This window comes from Trachypithecus francoisi, unplaced genomic scaffold (assembly GCF_009764315.1).
Source record: "Trachypithecus francoisi isolate TF-2019V2 unplaced genomic scaffold, Tfra_2.0 Lachesis_group10, whole genome shotgun sequence".
Classification (NCBI taxonomy): domain Eukaryota; kingdom Metazoa; phylum Chordata; class Mammalia; order Primates; family Cercopithecidae; genus Trachypithecus; species Trachypithecus francoisi.
This window is the reverse complement of record NW_022681455.1, coordinates 18,494,414-18,518,702: the sequence shown is the minus strand read 5'-3', so window position 1 is coordinate 18,518,702 and position 24,289 is coordinate 18,494,414. Positions and strand designations below refer to the sequence as shown.

At 44.5% G+C, this 24,289-nt stretch overlaps 1 protein-coding gene across 3 annotated transcripts in view; it reads left to right on the top strand.

Annotated features, from left to right (window-relative positions):
* Positions 1 to 14,454: 14,454 nt before the first annotated feature.
* Positions 14,455 to 24,289, top strand: part of DEK (DEK proto-oncogene) — a 41,474-nt gene continuing 31,639 nt past the window's right edge. For 2 of the 3 annotated variants that reach the window (XM_033216346.1, XM_033216343.1), the window contains exons 1-6: positions 14,455 to 14,888; positions 15,285 to 15,438; positions 21,046 to 21,147; positions 21,387 to 21,496; positions 22,852 to 22,946; positions 23,459 to 23,579. In XM_033216346.1, coding sequence (XP_033072237.1) covers positions 15,294 to 15,438; positions 21,046 to 21,147; positions 21,387 to 21,496; positions 22,852 to 22,946; positions 23,459 to 23,579 — 573 coding nt within the window. In that variant the 5' untranslated portion in view covers positions 14,455 to 14,888; positions 15,285 to 15,293. Of the gene's footprint in view, positions 14,889 to 14,959; positions 15,439 to 21,045; positions 21,148 to 21,386; positions 21,497 to 22,851; positions 22,947 to 23,458; positions 23,580 to 24,289 lie in introns of those variants that run through there. The other variant, XM_033216344.1, reaches the window with a different exon arrangement.

Sequence of the window (24,289 nt, the reverse complement as noted above, 5' to 3'; positions counted from 1 at the left end):
GGGCATTATAATCACCCGAGGTGCTTTTTAAATATACCCAAGCCTGAACACACACACACACACATGCATGCACGCACACGCACACGCACACACACACCAGATTTCTGAATCGGGATTTCAGGATGGGGTCCGGCTGTCTTCCCCGGCGCCAAGAGCTTCTGCTTTAAGTTGTTATGAAGTTCCAGCACCGCAGTCACCCTGAAAACCTTGTACACTTACCATAATACTTAAGGGGGAAAAAAACAACCACCTCAGCCTGTGCCAATACGAAAAGTAAGGCAGTGCATTTACTTTGATCAAGAGTCAATATTCCTCCCAAAGTTAGGATAGTAAAGGAAGGGGGGGGCGGGGGGAAGGTATGTTCTGGAAGGAGAAGGAGTTATGACCTTTCAGCCTGGAAATTGTTACAGACCCTAGGGGAAATCTTTGCGTCCGTGTTTGCGCCACACACCTGGAGAGGGTGGATTACTCCTGCCAGCCCTGACCTCAGAGCCAGGGGTGCGGGTTTCGGGAGCTTCCCGGGGGCGGGGAAGAAAGTCGGGAGTGGAGCGTGGAAAGGAAGCGGGGGTCCGGCGGACGGTGGAGTGGAAACGCGGATGGCCGGGGGGTCTGAGCCCCAGTGGGCCGCCGGCCGGGGCTTCAGCTCTGCGCGGAGGGGACCTGGAGACGAGTAAAGGGAGGGAGAAGGCGGCGAGGCGGTGACAGCCTGGGGGAGGCCGAACTGGCTCCTCGCAGAGGCTCCAAGCAGCTCGAGGGCGAGCGCTGCACCCTGCGCCCCTCCTTACCTTGCGCCCGAGGTCCGAGTAAGGAGAGGGAGACTCCGGGAGGCGCAGGGCTCCCGCTAGGGTGCGCGCGCGCTCGGGATCCGCTACCAGCTTCTGCAGGCTGCGGCTTCAGGTATCAAAGGCATTCAGGTCGCCTAACTACCAGCCCTTTGGCACGTCTCGGACCCCTCCTCCGACCCTCGCCCGGCGGCCCTCCTCCCCGCTCCCTCCCGCCCCGCGGGCGCCCGCAGAGCCTCCTCTCCCTGGCTGCTGATTCCAGAGAGCCTTGGTCCCTCTCCGCCGCCGGCCCTCCCCCGGCGCGCGCGCACTCACCTCCCCTAGAAACGCACCCTCTTTAGGAAGGAAGCAGCGAATGCGGTCCTTGAAATTCTAGGCGCTGGGCAACTTCAGAAAATCCTTTTAAAATCTTTGATCTGCCCAATGAGATTCAAAGTAGGGCACCATGTATATTCATCCCCTGGCTCCGTCCTCTTTTTTTTGTCTTAACCACAGCATTATTTAACACTTGATATTCGTGTTTAGGTTGAACTCTGAGAATCTCCTGCCAGGCATTTTAATTTTCCCAAAATAACTCTTTCCGCTTTATTGTTTTGAAAATGCAGACATCCCCACTTTATAAACTTGGGTTGCCAGGACGTTAGATTGGCCTCAGAAAGCAGATGTTCAGCTGCACAAGACAGAGCAAGTCTCTTCCCAGCAGCGCTGCTACCTGCCACCTGTAAGGGCCCTGCGTCAGGGCAAGAGCAGTTAATTACACCCTGGCTTTGGTTACCGAGCATGCTCGGAACCTCTGTTCTCACTTAGGACTCAGTTCTGAGGCTTAGGTTCTGGAAAGAAGCAAGTGGATGTGTTCAAAGAAGAGAGTTCTAATGCAGAAAACCAGCAAAGGACAGAATTTACTGAATAATACAGAGAAAAAGAACGATGGGAAGGGATCCTGGAAACATGACAGTATCTTGGATAGGATGATGTTTGAGGGCATAATATAAATAAATTATAAAAGAATAAATAGAAAAAAAGTAAAAGTTAATAAAAAACTATGAAATAAAAATAACATAAAAAATAAAAAGTAATTTAAAAATAACAAACATGACGGTATCACTAACTCCTAGGAACCTGAAAGTGATATAACCCCTGCTGGGAATGTGGAAGTTGAATTGTTAAATGGCACTCCACTCGCTCATTCATTCACCTATATATTAATAGTATATATTTATGGAATATGTTAAAGGCAATAAAGCATTATTCATAGTCATTATAAATGCTGCTCGGAATCAACTTCTCAACCAGTTTATAAAAGGGCCCTGGAAAATGCAAATATCTATTAAGAGACACCATATTAATCCACTGTCTTTTTCTAAGTTTATCAAATAAGTTTCTCATCTGAAGGCTGAAAAATGGGCACTTACTAAAAACTGTCAGGTTTGTCTATTAGATAGAAGGCAGATATCAGAAGATAAACTCACCAGTCAAGTTACTACAATTGAAAGAACCAGCTGAGCTGATGTAAGAAGAAGTGAAGGGGGAGGAGGAGGGAGGTCAGCCAAAGACTAAGCTGGCATTCTTTTTTTTTCTTTGAGACAAGGCCTCAGTCTGATACCCAGGCTGGAGTACAGTGGTGCTATCATGGCTCACTGCAGCCTCAACCTTGGGCTCAAGCAATCCTCCTGCCTCAGCTTCAGAGTAGCTGGGACTATAGGCATGCATCGCCATGTCCAGCTGATTTTTTGCATTTTTTTTGTAAAAAGAGGGTTTCGTCATGTCGGCCTTGCTGATCTTAAACTCCTGGGCTCAAATGGTCCTCCCACCTTGCCCTCCTGAAGTGCTGGGATTACAGGGATGAGCTACTGTGCTTGGCCTGGCATTCTTTTTTCTTCTGTCAGAATAAATGTTTGCCAGTCTCACACTAGCAAGCATTTAATAAATACTGGGTGCTGAGGATGGAACAGCTATCAGAAAGATAACATTCCTGCTCCCATCAAGCCAATTGGGAGGGAGGGTGTAGACAAGAAAACAGGCTGTTAAAAGTAGATGTTCTCATGGAGGATGACACATCTGGGGCAGTGTAAGTGAGACCTGAAGAGTGTGGGTAATATGGCCCAGAACAGGAAAATAGGAGAAGAGTTTTCCAGTAGGATCACCAACATGGAGAGAAAACCAAAGGTAAGAAGGAACATGGCCATTCACTATGGCTGGAGGATCTTTTCTTTGGGGTGGGAGTCAGGGAGACTGGAAGGAACAACGTAGAGACAAGGCTAGAGAGATGAACAGAAGTCAGATCATGTAGAGTCGTCTAGGCCATGTTTTAAAAATTGCACTTCAGGATAAAGAAAATGTGGTACATATACACCAAGGACTACTACTCAGTCATTAAAAACAGAAGGAAATAATGTCTTTTGCAGGAACTTGGATGGAGCTGGAGGCCGTTACTGTAAGTGAAGTAACTCAGAAATGGAAAATCAAATACCATGGGTTCTCACTTACAAATGGGAGCTAAGCTATGGATATACAAATGCATATAGAGGGGTAATCATGGATATTGGAAGCCCAGAACAGGGGAGGATGGGAGGAGGGTCAGGAATGAAAAATTGCATATTGGTAACAATGTACACTACTCAGGTGACAGGTGCACTGCAATCTCAGACTTCACCACTATACAATTCACCCATGTAACAATAATCCCTTGTAGCCCAAAAGCTACTGAAAAATTTTAAATATTTTTCTTAAATCAAAAAATAAAAATAAAAATTATACTTTAGGCCAGGCACAGTGCTTCACACCATGAACTTTGGAGGCTGCTTTAGGAGGCAGAGGTGGGAGGATTGCTTGAGGCTAGTTCAAAACAGCCTGGACAACATAGAGAGACCCTATCTCTACAAAAAAAAAATTGAAAACTTAGCCAGGTGTGGTGCCATGAGCCTGTAGTCCTAGCTACTCAGGAGGCTGAGGCAGGAGGATCTCTTGAGCCCAGGAGGTCGAGGCTGCAGTGAGTTATGATCGCACCCTATGCTCCTGCCTGGGTGACAGAGAGAGACCCTGTCTCTAAAAAAAAAAAAAAAAAAATGAAAAATTACACTTGATCCTACAGACGATGGGGAGGCATTTAAGTGTCATAGACAACATAATAATGAGATTTTTTTTTTTAAGACTTCTGGCTGCAGGCAGTGAACTAATGAGGATGGGAGGTAGGAATGATAGGAAAGAGGATAAATCAGGAAGAATATCTCTGTAAAGGACACGTAATCAATGAGTACCAGGCCAGGTGCAGTGACCCCTGCCTATAATCCCAGCACTTTGATAGGGTGAGGTGGGAAGATCACTTGAGCCCAGGAATTCAAGACCGACCAGCCTGGGCAAATAGTCTGGTCTCTACAAAAGATAAAATGTTAGCTGGGCATGGTGGCATGTGTTTGTGGCCCCAGGTACTCAGGAGGCTGAGGCAGGAGGATCCCTTGAGCCAGAGAGGTCAAAGCTGCAGTGAGCCATGATCATGCCACTGTACTCCAGCCTGAGTGACAGATTGAGACCCAGTCTCAAAAATCAATCAATCAATACCAATGTAGAGATCCTCATACCTTTGTGGAATCTAAATTCAGTCCCATGACAAGTTCCTAAGAGACAAGCTTTCCTGGAAGGGAAGAGAAGTGTGGAGGGAGGAGGGTCACTGGTGGTAAACAACTGAGAAACATATTGGTAAATAGAATTTAGAGAGCAAATGGTTTTTTAAAACTAAATATTTATACAGTGACTCTATCTCACACAGTTCAAAGATAAAAGAATGTTGATTTATAACCGAGTAGTGGAATAAATTAAAGGGAAATTGACACATAGGAGGTATATTGATATATATCCCCAATTTCCTAACATGTAAAAGCAAACCAGCATGCTCCTGCCTCTTCTCCCTCTCCTTTTGAGAGAGTTATTTTCTTTTTTTGTTTATTTGAGATGGAGTCTCACTCTGTTGCCCAGGCTGGAGTGCAGTGGCGCTATCTCATCTCACTGCAACCTCTGCCTCCCAGGTTCAAGCGATTCTCCTGCCTCAGCCTCCCAAGTAGCTGGAATTACAGGCACCCACCACCACACCCAGCTAATTTTTGTATTTTTAGTAGAGATGAGATTTCACCATGTTGGCCAGGGTGGTCTCGAACTCCTGAACTCCAGTGATCCACCCGCTTCAGCCTTCCAAAGTAAGTGTGTGAGCCACTGTGCCCAGCTATTTCTATTATCCCTCACTCTAATCATTTTATAGTCTTCCTCAATTTGCACCCATCTGTCTGAAGTCAAAGTCCACGCTAGGCTGGTCCAAGTGCACTGTTGTTTATAACTAATTAATCACAACCAGTTGCAGATCTCTTTGTTCCTTCTCCATTGCCATTGCTTCACTTGACTAGCTTTTAAAAAAATAATTTAAACATTTTTACAAACCAGTGTTCATACTACTTCCTTCCACTAGGCCATGCTCTCTAGATTCACTAAGGTCTAGGCAGCTATGGCTGTCCCTGGGAGCTGAGCTACCTCGCTGTAACCACGGTGGGCTGTACTCAGAAGACTTAATGGAAGGCTAGAGTGCTCGGGCTAGGGTGCTAGGAGGTAGCAGGGCTCTCCTGATGGATCCTGCCACCTGAGTCAGAGCAAATAGGCCAAGAAGAAAGGAATAGGGAAAGGCTGGCTGGCCTTAGGAGGGCAGAGCAAGAGCAAGACAGCCAAACATCTCGCCCCTCGATCACTCAATTCATAGTATTCTTTCAGATGATTTGCTACCTTCTGTCTATCATTTCAATTTGGTTTTTCTCAATTTCCTTTGTATTTTTTTTCATTTCTATTTATTCTCTCCTCTTTTCATTTTAGCTGAAGACCCAGGAAAGCTGGGTGTAGTTCAAAGGCCTGAGAGCCGGAGAGCCAATGGTATAGATTCCAGCTTTGGTCTGAAGACCTGAGAACCAGTAGCACCAAGGGCAGGAGAGGACTGATGTTCCAGCTCAAGCAGTCACCCAGAGTGAATTCAATCTTTCTTCACCGTTTTGTTCTATTTGGGCCCTCAATGAATTAGATGATGCCCACCCACACTGGGGAGTGCCATCTGCTTTATTTAGTCCACCAATTGAAATACTTTTTCCAGAAAGACCCTCCCAGACACACCCAGAAATAATGTTTAACCAGATATCTGGGCATCCAACGGTCCAATCAAGTTGACACATAAAATTAGCCATCACATTGCCTTATCTGACCCTCTTTCATCTTTACTCTTCTCTCTCTCTGTAGACTAGGACTTCTCCAATTCACACAACAGAATGCATGTCCCTATAGTTCCTAACTTTATTTGTTACAGATCCAATTACCAAGTGGAATCCATCTTGCTCATAATTCCAAATTCCCAGGTAGGGAATTAACTAGCTCTACTGAGGTCACAGTCATGATGTAAAACATCCCTAAAAGAGTTCTTCATCTAATTCTATGGATGGTGGCCACAGGATTGGAAATGAGGATGGAAGGATCTTTGAGAAGGTTGAGGGTAAATGTTTACTATGAAGGCAGACATGTAAATACGTAATAACACTATAATTTCATAAATACCCTCATAAAGATATGAACAAAGTATTAAGGAAGCACAAAATAGCAAGGAGGGGAGGGAGTCTCAACTTCAGAAACATGAGCATGAAGAATGTGCAAGAAGATAACGTTCAGCTGGGCGTGGTGGCTCACGCCTATAATCCTAGCACCTTGGAGGCTGAGGCAGGCACATCGCTTGAGCCCAGGAGTTTGAGACCAGCCTGGGCAACATAATGAGACTCTGTCTCAAAAAAAAACAAAAACAAAAACGTTGTGGGGTTGTCCTGTGTTTTGTAGGATGTTTAGCAGCATCTCTGCTTTCTAATCACAAGATGCCACTAGCACCCCCTCTAAGTTTTGACAACAGAAAATGTCTCCAGACACTATCAAATTGTCCTTACTTCACTTGAGAACCACTGTGTTATATTGAGATGTGAATGGGAGAGAGAGACACATGTATTTTTAAAAATACATATTATTAGGAGGTAGCATCACCTTCTAATATTCTTTTCCTAATTTGAAAACATCTGTTTATTCTAAATTTAATTTTTTAAACTCATGCTGCATGTCAGTCAGGTACCCTCCCAAACCTTCTCTAATTTCCTTAAAGAATGAGTTATAACAAGAAATGTTTTACTTATTAAAGTCCAGATTAAAAAATAAGATTTCGCCAGGCACGGTGGCTCACGCCTGTAATCCCAGCACTTTGGGAGGCCAAAGCAGGCGTATCACTTGAGGTCAGGAGATGGAGACTAGCCTGACTAACATGGTAAAACCCCATCTCTAACTAAAAATACAAAATTTAGCTGGGCGTGGTGGCACATGTCTGTCATCTCAGCTACCTGGGAGGCCAAAGCAGGCGAATCACTTGAACCCAGGAGGCGGAGGCTGCAGTGAGCCAAGATCATACTGCTATACTCCAGCCTGGGCAACAGAGTGAGACTCCCTCTAAAAACAAAACGAAACAAACCAAAAACAAATGAAGACAGAAAGAAAATTTAAAAATAGAAAAAATAAGATTTATAGAAATATTTTAGAGTTACACATATCTATTTTCGAAAATAACACCCTATTTTGACAGTCTTGGGACAATGTTGATACCTAGCCAACTTGCAGTAGAAGTCATTTTTCTGACTCTGATGTTATGATTTAGCCAAGGGCATTAAATATAACCTGAGTATTGAATCTTAGCAGAAAATCCCCCTCCTATAGAGATGACCTTCCTGTTTTGTTTTGTTTTTTAACAGCAAATAAGGGCAATAATACCAAGGATCTATGCTTCTCTATTCCTTTAGTCTCATTCCATGGAACAGTTGGTAAGATATATTAAAGAAATGTGTTACAAATAATACTCTTAAAGTTAGAGCAAAATTAGTTACTAGGAGCAAAAGTTTGCTAGCCATTCATCCTTTGTTCTCCAAGTTTTCTAAGCCTCACCATCATTTCCCTTACCTCCTCCAACTGCTTACCTTGAGGGTCCTCCCTGACCATAGTCGAGCCACAATATCCACTTTATTATCAACCGACTGGATATTATTGCATTCAGATATTTTTCAAACCCAATCTTAAATAGCTACACTGTACACTTTGGCTAACTCACTCCACCAAAATAGAGTATGATATCTTGTTTTTAGAAGAACCAAATGTGTCAGTATATTTATATTTATAACCAGGTTTAAAAAAGAATCTGGTCATCAGCTTATTCAAGCCATGTTAGTTTACTGACTTGGTATCACTAGACTCTTTTTTTTCTTTGAGATGGGAGTTTCGCTCTTGCCTCCCAGGCTAAAATGCAATGGTGCAATCTTTCCTCACTGCAAACTCCGCCTCCCGGATTCAAGCAATTCTCCTGCCTAAGCCTCCTGAGTAGCTGGAATTATAGGCATGCACCGCCACGCCCGGCTAATTTTGTATTTTTAATAGAAATGAGGTTTCTCCAGGTTGGTCAGCCTGGTCTCGAACTCCCAACCTCAGGTGATCCGCCCGCCTCGGCCTCCCAAAGTGCTGGGATTACAGGCGTGAGCCAATGCACCCAGCCTGGATGGTCTTTAAATAGCATCCAGACAACAAACTCATGCCATTGTCTAAGAACCAAAAGGGGGTGCACTTTAATTAAACAAATATTTTTAAAGTATTTACTATGTGTCAGGCATCATGCCAAGTACAGGAGGGAATAATGAAAGGAAGCACAGGGCTTCTGCCCCTGAAACTTATATTTTGTGAAAAATTGATCTGTGTATGTAAGAGATAGATTATGTGCATGAGAAAGATCAGTATGTGTGTGCAGTTTATATAAAAACTTCTCACAGGCAAAAGGAGGGAAGTGTTTTAAGAACCAGGGTTTTCATAATTGCCACAATAAAACCAACATATTCTCAGGCACATCCCCTGTTCATCCCAATTGTCCCAGATATGGTTGCAATTAGCCCTTCTGTGTCAGAGACAGCAATACTCATCGGCTACTTCCTGTGTGCCCCTGTATTGTCTAAATTCTTTGTGGTTAGGTGGGATCCTATGACTGAGCTGACCAATGAGCAGAACCACAGAACAGCAGGTATGGGTTCTCCTCCTGCTCTCTTCCCCTACCACCATGAACACGATGGACTTGTGTTAAGATAGTAGATCTACAAGATCAAAGTAGCCTAGAGCAATGAGTAAACCACAGGAGCGGAAGCCCAGGAGAATTGCCTGAACTGACAGAGATTTATAGAGCAAGAAAAAAACTTGGCAGTTAGGCCATTGAAATAGCCTGTTTTATCCTAATATACTTTCTCATCACATTAACCAAAAAATATTTTGGATCTTCACAGCAAGGGTTTATTTTGGCTGGCATTCATTCATTCAGCAAAATACTTACTATGTGTTAGGCACTGCTTTGGGTGCTGAGAATACGGTGCAGAACAAGACAAAGTCTCTGCAGCCTCGGGGACTTTACATTTGTGTAACCAGGTTTAAAAAGAATCTGGTCATCGGCTTATTCAAGCCACGTTAGTTTACTGACTTGATATTACCAGACTTTTTTTTTTTTTTTGAGATGGAGTTTCGCTCTTGTCTCCCAGGCTGCAGTGCAATGGTGCAATCTTGGCTCACTGCAACCTCTGTCTCCCAGGTTCAAGCGATTCTCCTGCCTCAGCCTCTCGAGTAGCTGGGATTACAGGCATGTACCACCACGCCCAGCTAATTTTGTATTTTTAGTAGAAACGAGGTTTCTCCATATATATGTCTGGTAGTAAATAAACAAACAAAAATAAATAAAATTTTCTGGTAGTAATAAATGTAATAAACAGAAATAAAGTTATTACTGATTGGTTCTATACCCTTCTCACTAAGCTTCACCCTTCTCATGTCTTTACTTCCCTCCTTATTCAGCTCAGATTCTATAGTCCATCACTATCTTCCTTGTCCTGTGTGTATCCTCAACTCACTCACCCTTTTCTCCTTCTTTCTTACTTGCGTAGCAAAATCCCAACCTGGTTAAATGCATTTTTTGGATATTGTTGTTGCCATCTTCGTACTTACTCCCAGGTTGCTGAATATGGCTGGAGAAAAACAATAATGCTGACTGGTCTCACTCTCACTTTACAGCCACTGATCCCAGAGAGTCCTTGCAGCTACATGGCAAGCCTACGATATTCCCTAATGCATCCATCTCCCATTCTTCTACATGATCACTTCACATTTCCTCTGTCCAAAAACCTTCAACAGTCTCTCTCACACTCACTCACTGTCAATAATGTTGCTCTGGATTTTACTGAGAAACTTAAAGGAATAAAAACTTCAAAAACGACCACTTACATCTGCCAACTCCTGCCCTGCATGGGTACTCAAGTCCGCTGTCTTTCCTCTTGTTACAATGGAACAGCTTTCCGTTGTCCTTTTTAAGGACAGCTCTTCTACTTGTGCACTAGATCCCATGTCCTCTCATCTCCTGTGGCAGACATGGAGATGTGTCACCCAGATGCCTCTTCAAGGAAGAATCTGCTGCCCAGCTGCAGACCCCAGAGTTAGCAGGCAGCCTCCATCTGTCAACTCCTTCAGGATCTGCCAAAGCCACTAAAGTGGGATCACTTCAGTCGAGGTCACACCTTCCTGGGGCTGCCTGCATGCAATGACTGAGCAGTATGGGGATATAAAAGCTCAGCCACTCAGGATACCCTGAAGAGCAGCACTCCCTCCAGAGCTCCCCTCGTAGCTGTCTGAAGCTCTGTCAAGCCAGCTTTGCAGTTTGACCTCTTCCTCTGCCAAATTTGCTTCTTCCCCCTTCCCTTCACAGTTCTTCACCCCTAATAAACACCTGGTGTCCCAAATTCTGTTTCAGCTTCTGCTTAGAGAACCCAACCAGACCTACCTACTATAGATTGGGTTCAGCTACTGTCTTCTCCTCCTCTTGTATCATCAGTGTTCCCTTCTCCACTAATTCATTTCCATCATCATACAAACATGTGTCTCCTTTCTTCAAAACCAAACTACCTTTGAACTACTTCTCCTTCTTTGTTCTCCTGTACAGCAACATTCCTGGAAAGAGTGTCTGAATCCATTCCTTGCCTACCTGTCTCTCTGTATTCCCACCCCTGGCACCTTTCTTTTTTTTTTTTTTTTTTTTTTGAGACGGAGTCTTGCTCTGCCACCCAGGCTGGAGTGCAGTGGCCGGATCTCAGCTCACTGCAAGCTCCGCCTCCCGGGTTTATGCCATTCTCCTGCCTCAGCCTCCCGAGTAGCTGGGACTACAGGCGCCCGCCTCGTCGCCCGGCTAGTTTTTTGTATTTTTAAGTAGAGACAGGGTTTCACCGTATTAGCCAGGATGGTCTCGATCTCCTGACCTCGTGATCCGCCCGTCTCGGCCTCCCAAAGTGCTGGGATTACAGGCTTGAGCCACCGCGCCCGGCCCCCTGGCACCTTTCGACTCACCACCCCACAGAATAGTCCATGTCACTGATAAAACAACATTGGAATATCCAATGGTCAGTTATCAGTTCTCATCTTACCTGACCTTTTATGAGCATGTGACTCAGTGGATCACTCTCCTTCAAAAACACCCCTTTGTCACTTGGCTTGCAGGACACAATTTTCATGTAATTCTCTTGCCACTTCACTGGCTGCAGTTACTCTTCTCTTCTCCTTTGCTGGTTCTCCTTTCACTCTTGAACCTCTGAACACCAGAGAGCTCCAAGGTACGATTTTGAACATCTCATCCCTACCTATGTTCACTAGTAGTGATTTCATTCAGTTTCAGGGCTTTAAATACCATCTACATGTTGACAACTGCTACATTTGTTTCTTGAGCTAGAGTTTCTTCTGCTGAATGCCAGACTCTCAAATCCAACAGCCACTCCTGAATCTGCATTTTGAATTCTAACATGTCTAAAACAAAACAACTCATTCAAAACTAACATGTCTAAAACAAAACAACTCATTCCCACCTCCTCCACTTTCCCCTCTAAAACCATCCTGCCCACCCCCACCCCCGAGGTCTTTCTCCTCTCAACGAATAGCTACTTTTGTTCTTACAGTTGTTGAACCAAAAACCCCACGGTCATCATTGACTTCTAGCTGGCTCTCGTGCCCCACATCCAAAACTTTAGAGAATTCTTTGGAATAACTTAGTCGGTCTTCAGAGCTCTCATTTTCTTAGGATCTTTTCAAATGTCATCTTATTAAAAAGACGTTGCTTAATTGTTGAATATATAAAACAAAATCGCATCCACCCTACTGGTACTTCCTATCTTCTTTAACTTGCTTTACTGCTATCACTAATCGTCATAGAATATATATTCACTTGCTCATTGTCTTGATGGCAGTGGCAGCCTATCTGGAGCAGCCACTGAGGGGATGCCAACTGCAGCGTGGGAGGCGCAGCCAGAGCTGAACACTCCTCAGAGCCAGCAGGGCCCAGGAACACACAAGAGCCCCGTCCCCTATCAAGTTGGCAAGGCAGGAGACCCATGTTCCTGGGCACAGCTGCAGTTGTCCAGCCACAGCTCTGGACCCAGGCATCCCTGCGATCTTGGGGGCCCAGGAAGCCTCTGCCCCTGCAGGCTTAAAAGTACCTGCTCCTAAGGTTGCAGTGAGCCAAGATCACGCCACTGCATTCCAGCCTGGGTGACAGAGTGAGACTCTGTCTCAAAAAAAAAAAGAATGTGCCTGATCCCAGGTCTCTACCCTCCACCCACTCCCAGGGCCCACTCCAAGGCAGAGCAAAGTTGTGGCCAAGCGTGGGCACCGCTGCAACCCAGCTGGGTGTGCATGTGTTCAGGGCAGCACTGACACACCAGCCCCCTGCCGCCTCGGCCCCCTCTGGACTTTGGGCACCCACGGGTGCAAGAAAGAGGCTGGTGGGGCTGAGGGTGGCTCAGCGTGGGCCTGCAGGCACCCCTCGGCACAAACAGCCTGGGCGCCACGGGTGACATGTTGATGGTGGCAGGCAGACACGTTCCTGGGAGGAAAGGGATAGGTCCCTGCCCATCTTCAAGCCAGGGATGGCCTGACGCTTGGGGGGCCCGGTGGCCAGTTCCAGGCAGAGTCTGCATGCAGCCCAGAGCCAGAACTTATCGTGCCTTTTCTGGGCCCACCCATGGACCAATCAGCACATGCTCCTCCCTTCCGGGTCCATAAAAACCCCAGACTCGCCGGCGTGGTGGCTCAAGCCTGTAATCCCAGCACTTTGGGAGGCTAAGACGGGCGGATCACGAGGTCAGGAGATCGAGACCATCCTGGCTAACACGGTGAAACCCCGTCTCTACTAAAAAATACGAAAAAACTAGCCGGGCGAGGTGGCGGGCGCCTGTAGTCCCAGCTACTCAGAAGGCTGAGGCAGGAGAATGGCATAAACCCGGAAGGCGGAGCTTGCAGTGAGCTGAGATCCGGCCACTGCACTCCAGCCTGGGCGACAGAGCAAGACTCCATCTCAAAAAAAAAAAAGAAGAAAAAAAAAAACCCTGACTCAGCCAGAGGTCAGGACTACCAGCTGCAGAAAGGAGCTACCCAGTTTGGTCTCCTCAACTTGTCAGGACGACCTGCCTGCAGAAAGGAGCTGTCCACTACCGGTCTCCTCTTCACTGAGGGCGTGACACTACTCGGGACAACCCCCCTGCAGAAAGGCGCAACCCACTTCAGGTCTCCTGAGAGCTGTTCTGTCACTTGGTGAAGCTCCTGTCCACCTTGCTCACCCTCCAGTTGTTTGCGTGCCTCATTCTTCCTGGACACAGGAGCAGAACTCAGGACCTGCCAAATGGTAGGACTGAAAGAGCTGTAACACAAATAGGGCTGAAACACAACCCCCCCCTCCCAACCACATTGCAGGCAACAAGGAGAGACGAGCTGTAGAGTTTGGATAGGATTTGAGTGGAATCAATAGTGTGAAAAATGGTATACAATTTGAGGGTAGGAATGACACTATTTGTGTATGTTTTGGAAGGGGAACAAAGGGAAAAGGGAAGATTCAAAGAGAATGTCAAATTTGTGTCCTGCAACCGGGAGTCCTAGCAAATTTCACTGATCACATTTCCATTAAGTCCACTGAGTACAAGGATCCTTTGGGTGAGCTAGTGGTTGAAGAGTTGGGAGAAAATAAAGGAAATCACATACAAAAGAAGGCAGCATTGAGCAGGGAAGATACTTCTTTGAGTGTCTGCAGTGTTGAATGTGTAAAAAGTATTTGCATAGATGGCCTAGAACTCAGGGAGAAGGGTCTGGACCGGCCAAATAACCTCTACTATAGAACAGTGTGTGAGAGAGGACAGGGGAAGGAATGGGGTGGGAGGGAGCCTTTCCCCTTATATTTACAGGGGTGTAAATCTATGTGGCTGGCTATGTGCACCTTTAACGTGGCAGGTAGGATCTTTTTCCTTATGGCAGACCTTACAAGCGATGGAGTCCTCAGAAATACAGCAGATTTGGGAGTTATCTATCACCCAGCATGATTTCTGGGGCATTGATGAGACGGCTGATTAATACCCCTCCGCCTCGGAGAAACACTGTAGATAGCGACTTCAGGGATCTCTCAACTTCTTTACCGACGCCCGCCGCGCCCCTCCGCGGCCCGGGACTGCTCTTTATCTTTTCCGGGAAGCGACCGTGGAGACAATAAACACGCAGGCCCCCTAGCGTCCTTCCGTTCCGCGCTGCCAGGCCGCCTCGCCTCCCGCTCCCGCCCGCCCCGCGGGACACAGCCCGCAAGCACTCTGGGCCCGAGCGCCGACCGCACGCCAGGCGCAGCCGGGAAGAGCCCCGAGAGCGTATCCCTCCGCCCGCGGCCGAGGCGACCCCTCGCGGTCCCTCCCGCCCGGGCTTCCCGCGGAGGCGCCCGGCCACCCCGCGTCCCCCGCCCCGCGCCCGCCAACTCCCTGCTCGCGGCCCTGATTGGTCGCCGCATTCCCGCTCTCCTTCCCGAACCGCCATTTTGAAAATCTTGTTGATTCTGGGGAGCCGAGCGCGCGGCAGCGAGCGTCACGCTAGACAGCGGCCCGCGCGCCTTCTCCTCGGCGTCGGCCGCCGCCGCCTCCCAGAACCTCCTCGTGCCCTCGCGTGCCAGGCCCGTGGCGGCCGGGATCCGCGGTGAGGGCTGCGTCGGGACACCAGAGGCCCGGTCGCCCCTGCCGCGGCCGACGGGGGAGGGACGCGGCCATTTGGACGGTGGCCTGGGGCGGGGGAGGGGACGTGGAGGGCCGGCATCTCGGGCCGGGCCGGGCCGGGAACAGCGCAGGCCGGATGGGCGCGCGCGCGCGCGCGCGGGGTGTGGGGGGGCAGCGGGCGCGGTTTCCCGCCTCGGGAATCCCTGGACGGCGGCGGACGGAGCGGGAGGGAAGCCATCCCTGGGGACTGAGCGCTACGGGAGGAGGCAACTTTCAGGGCAGGTGTCCCGCGGGAAGGGTCGCATCCTTCAGGGTGGCCGCCGGGTCCTGCCCGCGGGAGTAGGGGGACAGAGACGTCTGGCTTTCTCCCCGTACGAAGGTTCACAGCATGTCCGCCTCGGCCCCTGCTGCGGAGGGAGAGGGAACCCCCGCCCAGCCCGCATCCGAGAAAGAACCCGAAATGCCTGGTCCCAGAGAGGAGAGCGAGGAGGAAGAGGACGAGGACGACGACGAGGAGGAAGAGGAGGAAAAAGGTGGGGGGAGTCGCATCCCAAGTGATGGATTTTTCAGACCGAAGTTTTTTTGTTTTTTTTCCCCCAGGAAACAAGTGTTCTTGCTCTTTTGGTGTTTAGAGGCGTAAAGTCGGAGTAATTTTCAGCGAGAACGTGTGCACAATTTATCTGCTTTTGTGCTGAGCGATGGCGTAGAATTGACTTTGTATATTCCGGTTTTTAAAGTATTTGTTACCGTAGTAGTGATGTATTGGAGTGCAGCCTACTTCTTGCCCGCTCTGAATGTTCGTTGTTAACATTTCATCATTTGACGGGAAGTTTGTAGGTCTTGGATTTGATTTTTTTTTAACTCCGTGTGTGCACCTTTGAAGTTGCTAAGTGGATGTTCTAATTTTGTCCATTTCATTACACATCTTTTGCCTTTTGAAGTTATTGTGAGGTCTTAGTGCAGCCTGTTAAGACTGAAGTTATTAAGGCGAGACTTGTAAGTATTTGAATACTTAAAAATATTTTTACATTTGCCAAAAAGTTTCCCTCCCTGGCAAACAGCGGTGAAAGCTGTTGCTACTTGAGAAAGTAGTTAAAAATGAAAAAAGTGAACTCTGAAAGAAAGTTAAATGTGAGCCCAGCACTGTCTCGGTTTCGAACCTGAGTCTGTTTTAAGGGAGGGCGTTATGAACCCAAGTTTGACTGGAGGTGTGAAACGGAAACTTCACAGAATGGAGGAGTGTGCCGCGTCAGTTTATCCAGGATGCTTGCAGTGTCTGTTTCAGGTGTACCCGCTTCTTGACGTGTTTCCAAACATTTAAAAATCCAAGTCGCGTCTCAGCATTCTTTGATATTAGCCTAGTCTGGATTTATTTCGTATAAGTCTTGTCTCTCAGCATTCTTTGGTATTAGCCTAGTCTGGGTTTATTTCGTATATGTTTACGAGTCAGCCACACTTGGGAAGAGGTTGAAGCTCTCTTCCTAAACCCGGATTTTTTTTTTAAGCCTCAACCAGCCTGTGGTCACAATCTGGGTTAAGATTACAAGATATGCCTTCTGTTTGTTTAAAGTGGTATGTGCCCTAAGAATGGCATTTTTAAGTAAAGCATGGCTTTTTGAGTATAAGTTTTTATATAAACTATTGCTTAATAATGTTATTTTAAAATCATTTTTCATACAACAGCAAAACTGGGTGCACTATCTCACTACTAGCCAAAGAGGCTCTGCACTTTTTCTCCAATTTTTTTGTATTTTGGTCTTTTTGTGGGGGCAGGGTTGAGATGCCAAAGAAATGATGAATTTTTTTCATGTGAAGAATTAGAGAAGTCATGTGAATATACTGTAAATGGCCAACGCAGTAATGCTTGGGGAACAGTTGGTAGTTGAAATAATCCCATGTTTTGTTCTAGACACATTATTTTTTAAAACATGATTTTGTAGAAAGTTTATCCCGTAACAGTTTTATTGTAGCTCTGATGTATTATTCTTTTTACTAATTTGAGGTGTTTATGGGACATGTAGGATTGTGAAAGTTTTTATTCTACTTAACCCTGAATATTTAACTTTAGAATTGACGCATCATGGAAGCCAGACAGTGAAATACTTTCTGTATTAGGATTTTTGTGTGTGTGTTTGTGTTGCTGTAAAGAAATACTCGAGGCTGGGTAATTTATGGATAATAGGTTTAATTGGTTCGTGATTTTGCAGACGGTACAAGAAGCATGGCGCTAGCATCTGCTTCTGGTGCAGGCCTCAGGAAACTTCCAGTCATGGCAGAAGACAAAGGGGGAGCTGGCATCTCATTTGGGAATGGGAGCAAGTGGTAGGGGGAGGTGCCACGCTCTTTTAAACAAACAAATCTTGAGAGAACTCACTTATCACCAAGGGTTACCATGCTAAGCCATTCATGAGGAATCTGCCCCCATGATTTAATCACTTTACCAGGCCTCACCTCCAACATTGCAAATCACTTTTCAACATGAAATTTGGAGGGGACAAACATCCAAAGCATACCATTGCACCCCCGGTCCCCCAAATCTCATGTCTTTCTCACATTTCAAGATTCAGTTGTGCCTTCACAGTAGTCTCCCAAAGTCAAGTCTTGTTTCAGCATTAACTCAAAAGTCCCAAGTCTGTAAGTCCAAAGTTTCATCTGAAGATGAATTTCTTCCACCTATGAGCCTGTGAGATCAAAAACAAGTTATTTACTCCCAGAATACAGTGATGGTACAGTCATTGGGTAAAATTTCCATTCCAAAAGGGGGAAAGGCCAAAAGAAAGGTGCAGTAGGCCCCACACAGTCTGGTTTGGTTTTTGTTTGGTTTTTGCTTTTCTGTGTGTGTTTGTTTTTTTGAAACAGAGTTTTGCTCTCGTTGCCCAGGCTGGAGTGCAATGGCCTGATCTCGGCTCACCGCAACTCTGCGTCCTGGGTTCAAGCGATTCTACTGCCTCAGCCTCCCTAGTAGCTGGGATTACAGGCATGTGCCATCACGGCTGGCTGATTTTGTATTTTTAGTAGAGACAGGGTCTCTCCATGTTGGTCAAGCTGGTCTCAAACTCCCGACCTCAGGTGATCCGCCTGTCTCAGCCTCCCAAAGTGTTGGGACTATAGACATGAGCCACCATGCCTGGCCTACAAGTCTGAATCCTAGCAGAGCAGTCTTTAAATCTTAAAGCTCCCAAATTATTTCCTTTTACTCCATGTCTGGCATCCAGGGTGCGCTGGTACCAGGGGTGAGGGGTCCCAAGGCCTTGGGCAGCTCGGGATGCAAGCTGCTTGTGGCTCTACCATTCCGGAGTTTGGAGGTGGCAGCCCCTTTCTCATAGCTCCACTAGCCAGTAGAGCCTTGGTGGTGAATCTAGGGGTCCACCCCCCCATTTCCTCTCCACACTGCCCTACTAGAGGTTTTCTTATTGTTTTTCTTTTGGAGACAAGGTCTCACTTGTCACCCAGACTGGAGTGCAGTGACACTATCTCAGCTCACTGCAAACTGTGCCTTCCAGGCTCAAGCAATCCTCTCACCTCAGCCTGCCCAGTAGCAGGGACCACAGGCGTGTGCCACCGTGCCCGGGTACTTTCTGTATTTTTTGTAGAGGAAGGGTTTTACTATGTTGCCCAGGCTGGTCTCAAACTCCTTAGCTCAAGTGACCTGTCCGTCTCTGCCTCCCAAAGGGCCTGGATTACAGGAATGAGCCACCACGCCTGGCCCTGAGTAGCGGTTTTCTGTGAGAGTTCCACCCCTGCAGCAGGCTTCTGCCTGGACACCCAGGCTTTCTCATACATCCTCTGAAGTCTGTCCTAAAAAAGGGGTCAGGTTAACCAAAATTGGCAGTGATTTTGGGGAAAAGGGAAGTGAGAGAAATGACTAGTAAAAGATGACGCTTTTAAGTTTCTGTCTTTGGCAGGTGGGTGGATGGTATTAATGTTTTTTGAAAAAAATTCACAAAGTGAGCAAGTTTGGAGATGATTATGATTTTTCTTTTGAATGTTTTGAGTTTAGGTGCCTATAGGACATGAATTGGAGCTGTCCAAATGACAGACAGGCATATACTGTTGGTTCTCCGTATCTGTGGGTTCCTCATCTGTGGATTCAATCAACCACAAATTGGTAAAAATGGATGGTTGCATCTGTACTGAACATGTTCAGATTTTTTTGTTCCCTAAACAGTACAGTGTAACAACTCTTTACGTATCAGTTACATTATATTAGTCATTATGAGTAGTCTACAGATGGTGTAAAGTATGTGGGAAGATGTTCATAGGTTATATGTAAATACTACACCATTTTTTTAAAAAAAATAAGGAACTTGAGCATCCGTGGATTTTGGCATCTGAGGGATGTCCTGGAACCAATCCCTCACAGATACTGAGAGACAATATTAGTTAATATGAATCTCAGATGAAAGTTGTGGCTTGGAGATTGACTGGGAAGTCATTAGCTTGTAGTTGGTAATCAGAGACAAGCAAATGGTTTAAATCACTAAGTTGATGAAGTTGAGTGATAGTAGGGGTTGTTTTAGTGTGTTTTGTCTTCATTCTGTACAACATGGCCAGAATATACCTGTTGATAGCCGTTTGTCCTGAAGTACTCTTTCTGTGCAAATCCTTATATTACTAAATCTAAGCTGTCTTTAAAAGCCAGCGCACATGCATTGTTCCTTTTTCCCTAGTCCCAAAATAATCAATTCCTCCTCAGTGCACAGCAATTTATTGGTATTATATCTTTCTTAAGATGTTTTATTATCTTTTATGTTGGTGTATATTTATGTCTCATTTCCTTAGTAGCATCTCTTTTAAAAGATGTGCAGTCTTTATCATCCATTTATCCCCTTAGTATTGAGTGCAGCTGCACAACACAGACATTAAATAAGTGGCAGAACCTCAAGCAATGTGTAGTATTCTTTTATCTGACTTTATTTCATTCAAAAAATGATTTTATGTTAGATAAATGGAGCGTAATGTTTTGAATTTTGAAGTATATGCTACCTGTTTTCTAGATTTTTTTTTTTTTTTTGAGACAGTCTCACTGTGTCGCCCAGGCTGGAGTGCAGTGGCGTGATCTCGGCTCACTGCAAGCTCCACCTCCTGGGTTCATGCCATTCACCCCGCTCAGCCTCCTGAGTAGCTGGGACTACAGGCACCTGCCACCATGCCCGGCTAATTTTTTGTGTTTTTTCGTAGAAGGGAGTTAGCCAAGATGGTCTCAATCTCCTGACCGAGTTAGCCGGAATGGTCTTGATCTGCTCACCTCATGATCCGCCCACCTTGGCCTCCCAAAGTGCTGGGATTACAGGCGTGAGCCACCGCGCCCGGTTTTTTTTTTTTTTCCTTTCTTTATTTTTTTAATGGAGGTAGGGTCTCAATATGTTGCCCAGGCTGGTCTCAAACTCTTGGGCTCAAGCTGTCCTCCTGCCTTGGCTTCCCAAAGTGTTAGCATTATTGGCGTGAGCCACTGCACCCAGCCATAGATTTTTGTGTGGTTTTTTTTTTCCCTTTCTCGACTAAACAATTTAACTTTTTTTAGAGTGATTTATGGCCATCATTATGAATGTTATTCATAAACTACAAAGTAATGCCCTCCCAGTTGATTGCATTCGATGTAAACTTGGAGAGTTTTATCTTATCCAGGTATTTCAGGCTCTTCTGCCTGGAGGTCTTTATTTGTGTCTCTTTTGTCAGTTGACTAAATTATTAGTATTCTCTATATATCTTTTGAAGTTCATAATCTCTCAGTTCTAAATTTGATTATTTCTGAAGTACAGCAAACTGAATCACAATTATTAAATAGAATTATGTCCGAAGATTAAACAGAGCTAGATTTGTTTCACAAATGAAGTGACTGGACTGTAATGGCAATAATTTTAGTTGGATAAAAATTAGTTTGCTTTCTATTTTTTTTTTTTTTTAACTGAGTCCCTGTGAGTTTGCCAGGTAAGTAAAATGTTACTCTGAAAAAATTTTCGTGGTGCTCTATTAACTAATCAAGTGTTGTCATCTTTTATGTTATTTGCTTTCCAAAACCATGCCTAGAGGAAGAATAAAGTGTTAGGTTTTGGGACTTTGTTCTACATATTTATCTAATAAAGTTAATACAATGTTTAAGCTTTTTGTTAATTAAGAAATACTAAATTAATTTCCAGAAAAGAGTCTCATCGTGGAAGGCAAGAGGGAAAAGAAGAAAGTAGAGAGGTTGACAATGCAGGTCTCTTCCTTACAGAGAGAGCCATTTACAATTGCACAAGGTAAGTTTCTTGTAGCTTTCTTTGATTTTTGTGGTGAAAGTGTCTAAATTTGTGAAAATGATGGTTTGTAGCTTAGTATCAGCAAGGTAGTGTTTTATACTTTTGTTGTAATTTTAATCTGCTCTGTAAGAGCAAAGTTACATGTAAATTATGCTGTGAAAATAATTCCCATTAAATTAACTTTGTAAATGTATTAGTAAGCCATGGGTATTTAATTGTGATTTTTTTTTTTTTTCTAGGAAAGGGGCAGAAACTTTGTGAAATTGAGAGGATACATTTTTTTCTAAGTAAGAAGAAAACTGATGAACTTAGAAATCTACACAAACTGCTTTACAACAGGCCAGGCACTGTAAGACTTTTTTACACTTTAAACCTACTTGTATATTACTTCACAATAGAATCAGTTTCTGTAAATGTTAGTGATCCACTAGTTCAATTTCCACACTTTATGACTGAGCAGACTGAGATATATACTTATTAAATGATTTATCACAGGAAATATAACTGGATATTAGCAATTGGATTATAATATCCAGGGCTCTGTCTTTTTTTTTTTTTTTTTAAGACACAGTCTCACTCTGTCACCCAGGCTGGAGTGCAGTGTGCAATACATGACTCACTGCAACCTCAACCTCCTGGGCTCAAGTGTTTCTCTCACTTAAGCCTCCCAAGTAGCTGGGACCACAGGTGCATGCCACCATATCAAGTCTGGCTAATTTTTTTACTTTTTGTAGAGGTGGGGTTTTGCCGTGTTGCCCAGGCTGGTCTTGAACTCTGGAGCTCAGGCAATTCTCCCGCCTTGGCCTCCCAAAGTGTTGGGATTACAGGTGTGAGCCAGTATGCCCAGCTCTGGGGCTCTTTCTCCTGTAGTAGTTTTTATTCCAAACTGAAATTTCAAATTATGAAATCCAAATTATGATGGTTTTAGTGACCGTTAAATGTATTGAAAGAAATTCATGTTTTTGGATTTTCTGGACATTCAGAATAAGTGATTTGGTATAATTGTATCTCATTTTTAGCAAATACCTGATAAATTGGATGATAGTTTTTTGCTAAAGGATTATTATACTGTACATACAACTTAATATTTTATATAATTGAGGAAACTGCTTTAGGCTGTACATGGGCAAAGTAAAGTTGGGTGTTAGAATGTCTGAAGTAGAATAGAATGTCTGACGCATGACATAATTTATTTTCACGTTTGTTAATCTCATTTAATCCTTAAAGCAATCTAATTTACATAAGTCTCATAACTAGTAAATGGTATTAAGTTTTTGTGGTACTCACTATTCTTTACTTTGAAAGAATAAAGTCCTTGATTTGGAAAAGAAGAATTACTAGTAACTTTATTACTTATGAAAAGGATATCTTTTTAAGTAGTAACTTTCCACATCCCCTGGTACTGTCAGATAACTTTTGATTGTGTTAAAAATTCCCCAGTGACAATTTGTTCAAATCATTATTTTCAGAGACTTAAGTTTGTAGGATTTTTATAATGTTATTATGTTAGTAACATGTATTTTTCAGTTTTGAACAAGAAATGTTGAATGTTGAACCCATATTGAATTGGTTGACTGTTGAGCCAGTATTGTAAGTTACAGATAGATATGAAAAATAAAGATGTTGGCTTTGAATTGTCTTTGAATTTATTCTTGTGTACATTACTGGGTAATAAATAGCATTAATCATAAGGAACATTTTCAGGTGTCCTCATTAAAGAAGAATGTGGGTCAGTTCAGTGGCTTTCCGTTTGAAAAAGGAAGTGTCCAGTATAAAAAGAAGGAAGAAATGTTGAAAAAGTGAGTTATTTTTATAAATACTATATTTTAATCAATATGCTTTAAGTTTATTTTTTAATGTTAAAAAAATCACGTTTGGGCCAGGCAAAGTGGCTCACACCTGTAATCCCAGCACTTTGGGAGGCTGAGGCGGGCGTATCACCTGAGGTTGGGGGTTTGCAACCAGCCTGACCAACATGGAGAAACCCCGTCTCTACTAAAAACACAAAATTAGCTGGCCGTGGTGGCACATGCCTGTAATCCCAGCTACTTGGGAGGCTGAGGCAGGAGAATCGCTTGAACCTGGGAGGCAGAGGCTGCGGTGAGCCAAGATTGGGCCATTGCACTCCAGCCTGGGCAAAAAGAGCGAAACTCTGTCTCCAAAAGAAAGAAAGAAAGATTCAGAGAAGCGTTGGCCACTTTTTAAAATGTATGTAAGTCAGCTAATTTGGTTGACTTTCCCTTTATATTTTGGAGAACATTTGTAAGCTTTCCTGTATTAACACCTTGGTTTCTTCCATTTTCTGTTTCAGGTTTAGAAATGCCATGTTAAAGAGCATCTGTGAGGTTCTTGATTTGGAGAGATCAGGTGTAAATAGTGAACTAGTGAAGAGGATCTTGAATTTCTTAATGCATCCAAAGCCTTCTGGCAAAGTGAGGATCCATTTTTACTTTTTTCATAAGAAATCAGTTATTCATAGCCTCTTTTTTAATATGAAACAAACATTGATTAATAACAGCATTGCTGTCAGTATTCATTAATATCTACATTCAAAGAATATAACTTCTGTTGATGTATCTGCAATTATTTCCTGATAGAAATAATACAGATGCCATAGGGATATGTTGCTTCAGAAAATCAGATACAAGGGATATAAGGTTAAGAATAGTGAATTAATGTCAGAAGGGACAGAAAGTACTAGTAGTCAGGGTTAGGTATCTAGAAGATACTGGAAGAATGAATAGAGGTTGGACTGAGGATGAGGTGCAAGGCTGGAGGGAAGGGGTGCAATCTGTAATCAAGTGAAGACAAAATGGGGAGTATATTAGAACTGGATGTTTTCCTAGATCCTGGAATGAATTATTTAAAAGTGACATTTAAAAGCTCTTACAAGTTTCCTGTATTGGGTTTCCAGAATCCACCACAGAGCCCAGGAGCCGGAGAGGGAAGTAAAATGGCCTTATAGTTTTCTCACTCTTCCTAAAAGCTAGTAGGTTTGTCCTAATTATTTAATGGTAACAAATGACATAGGTGACTTAAAATGTGTGTTGAAGTGTTATATGACTTTGTATTTTTAGTGTGATTTAGGTCTGTCAGCAAATGTTTTTCTGTTCTTCCCGATCTTGACAGGAAGGGAAGTGTG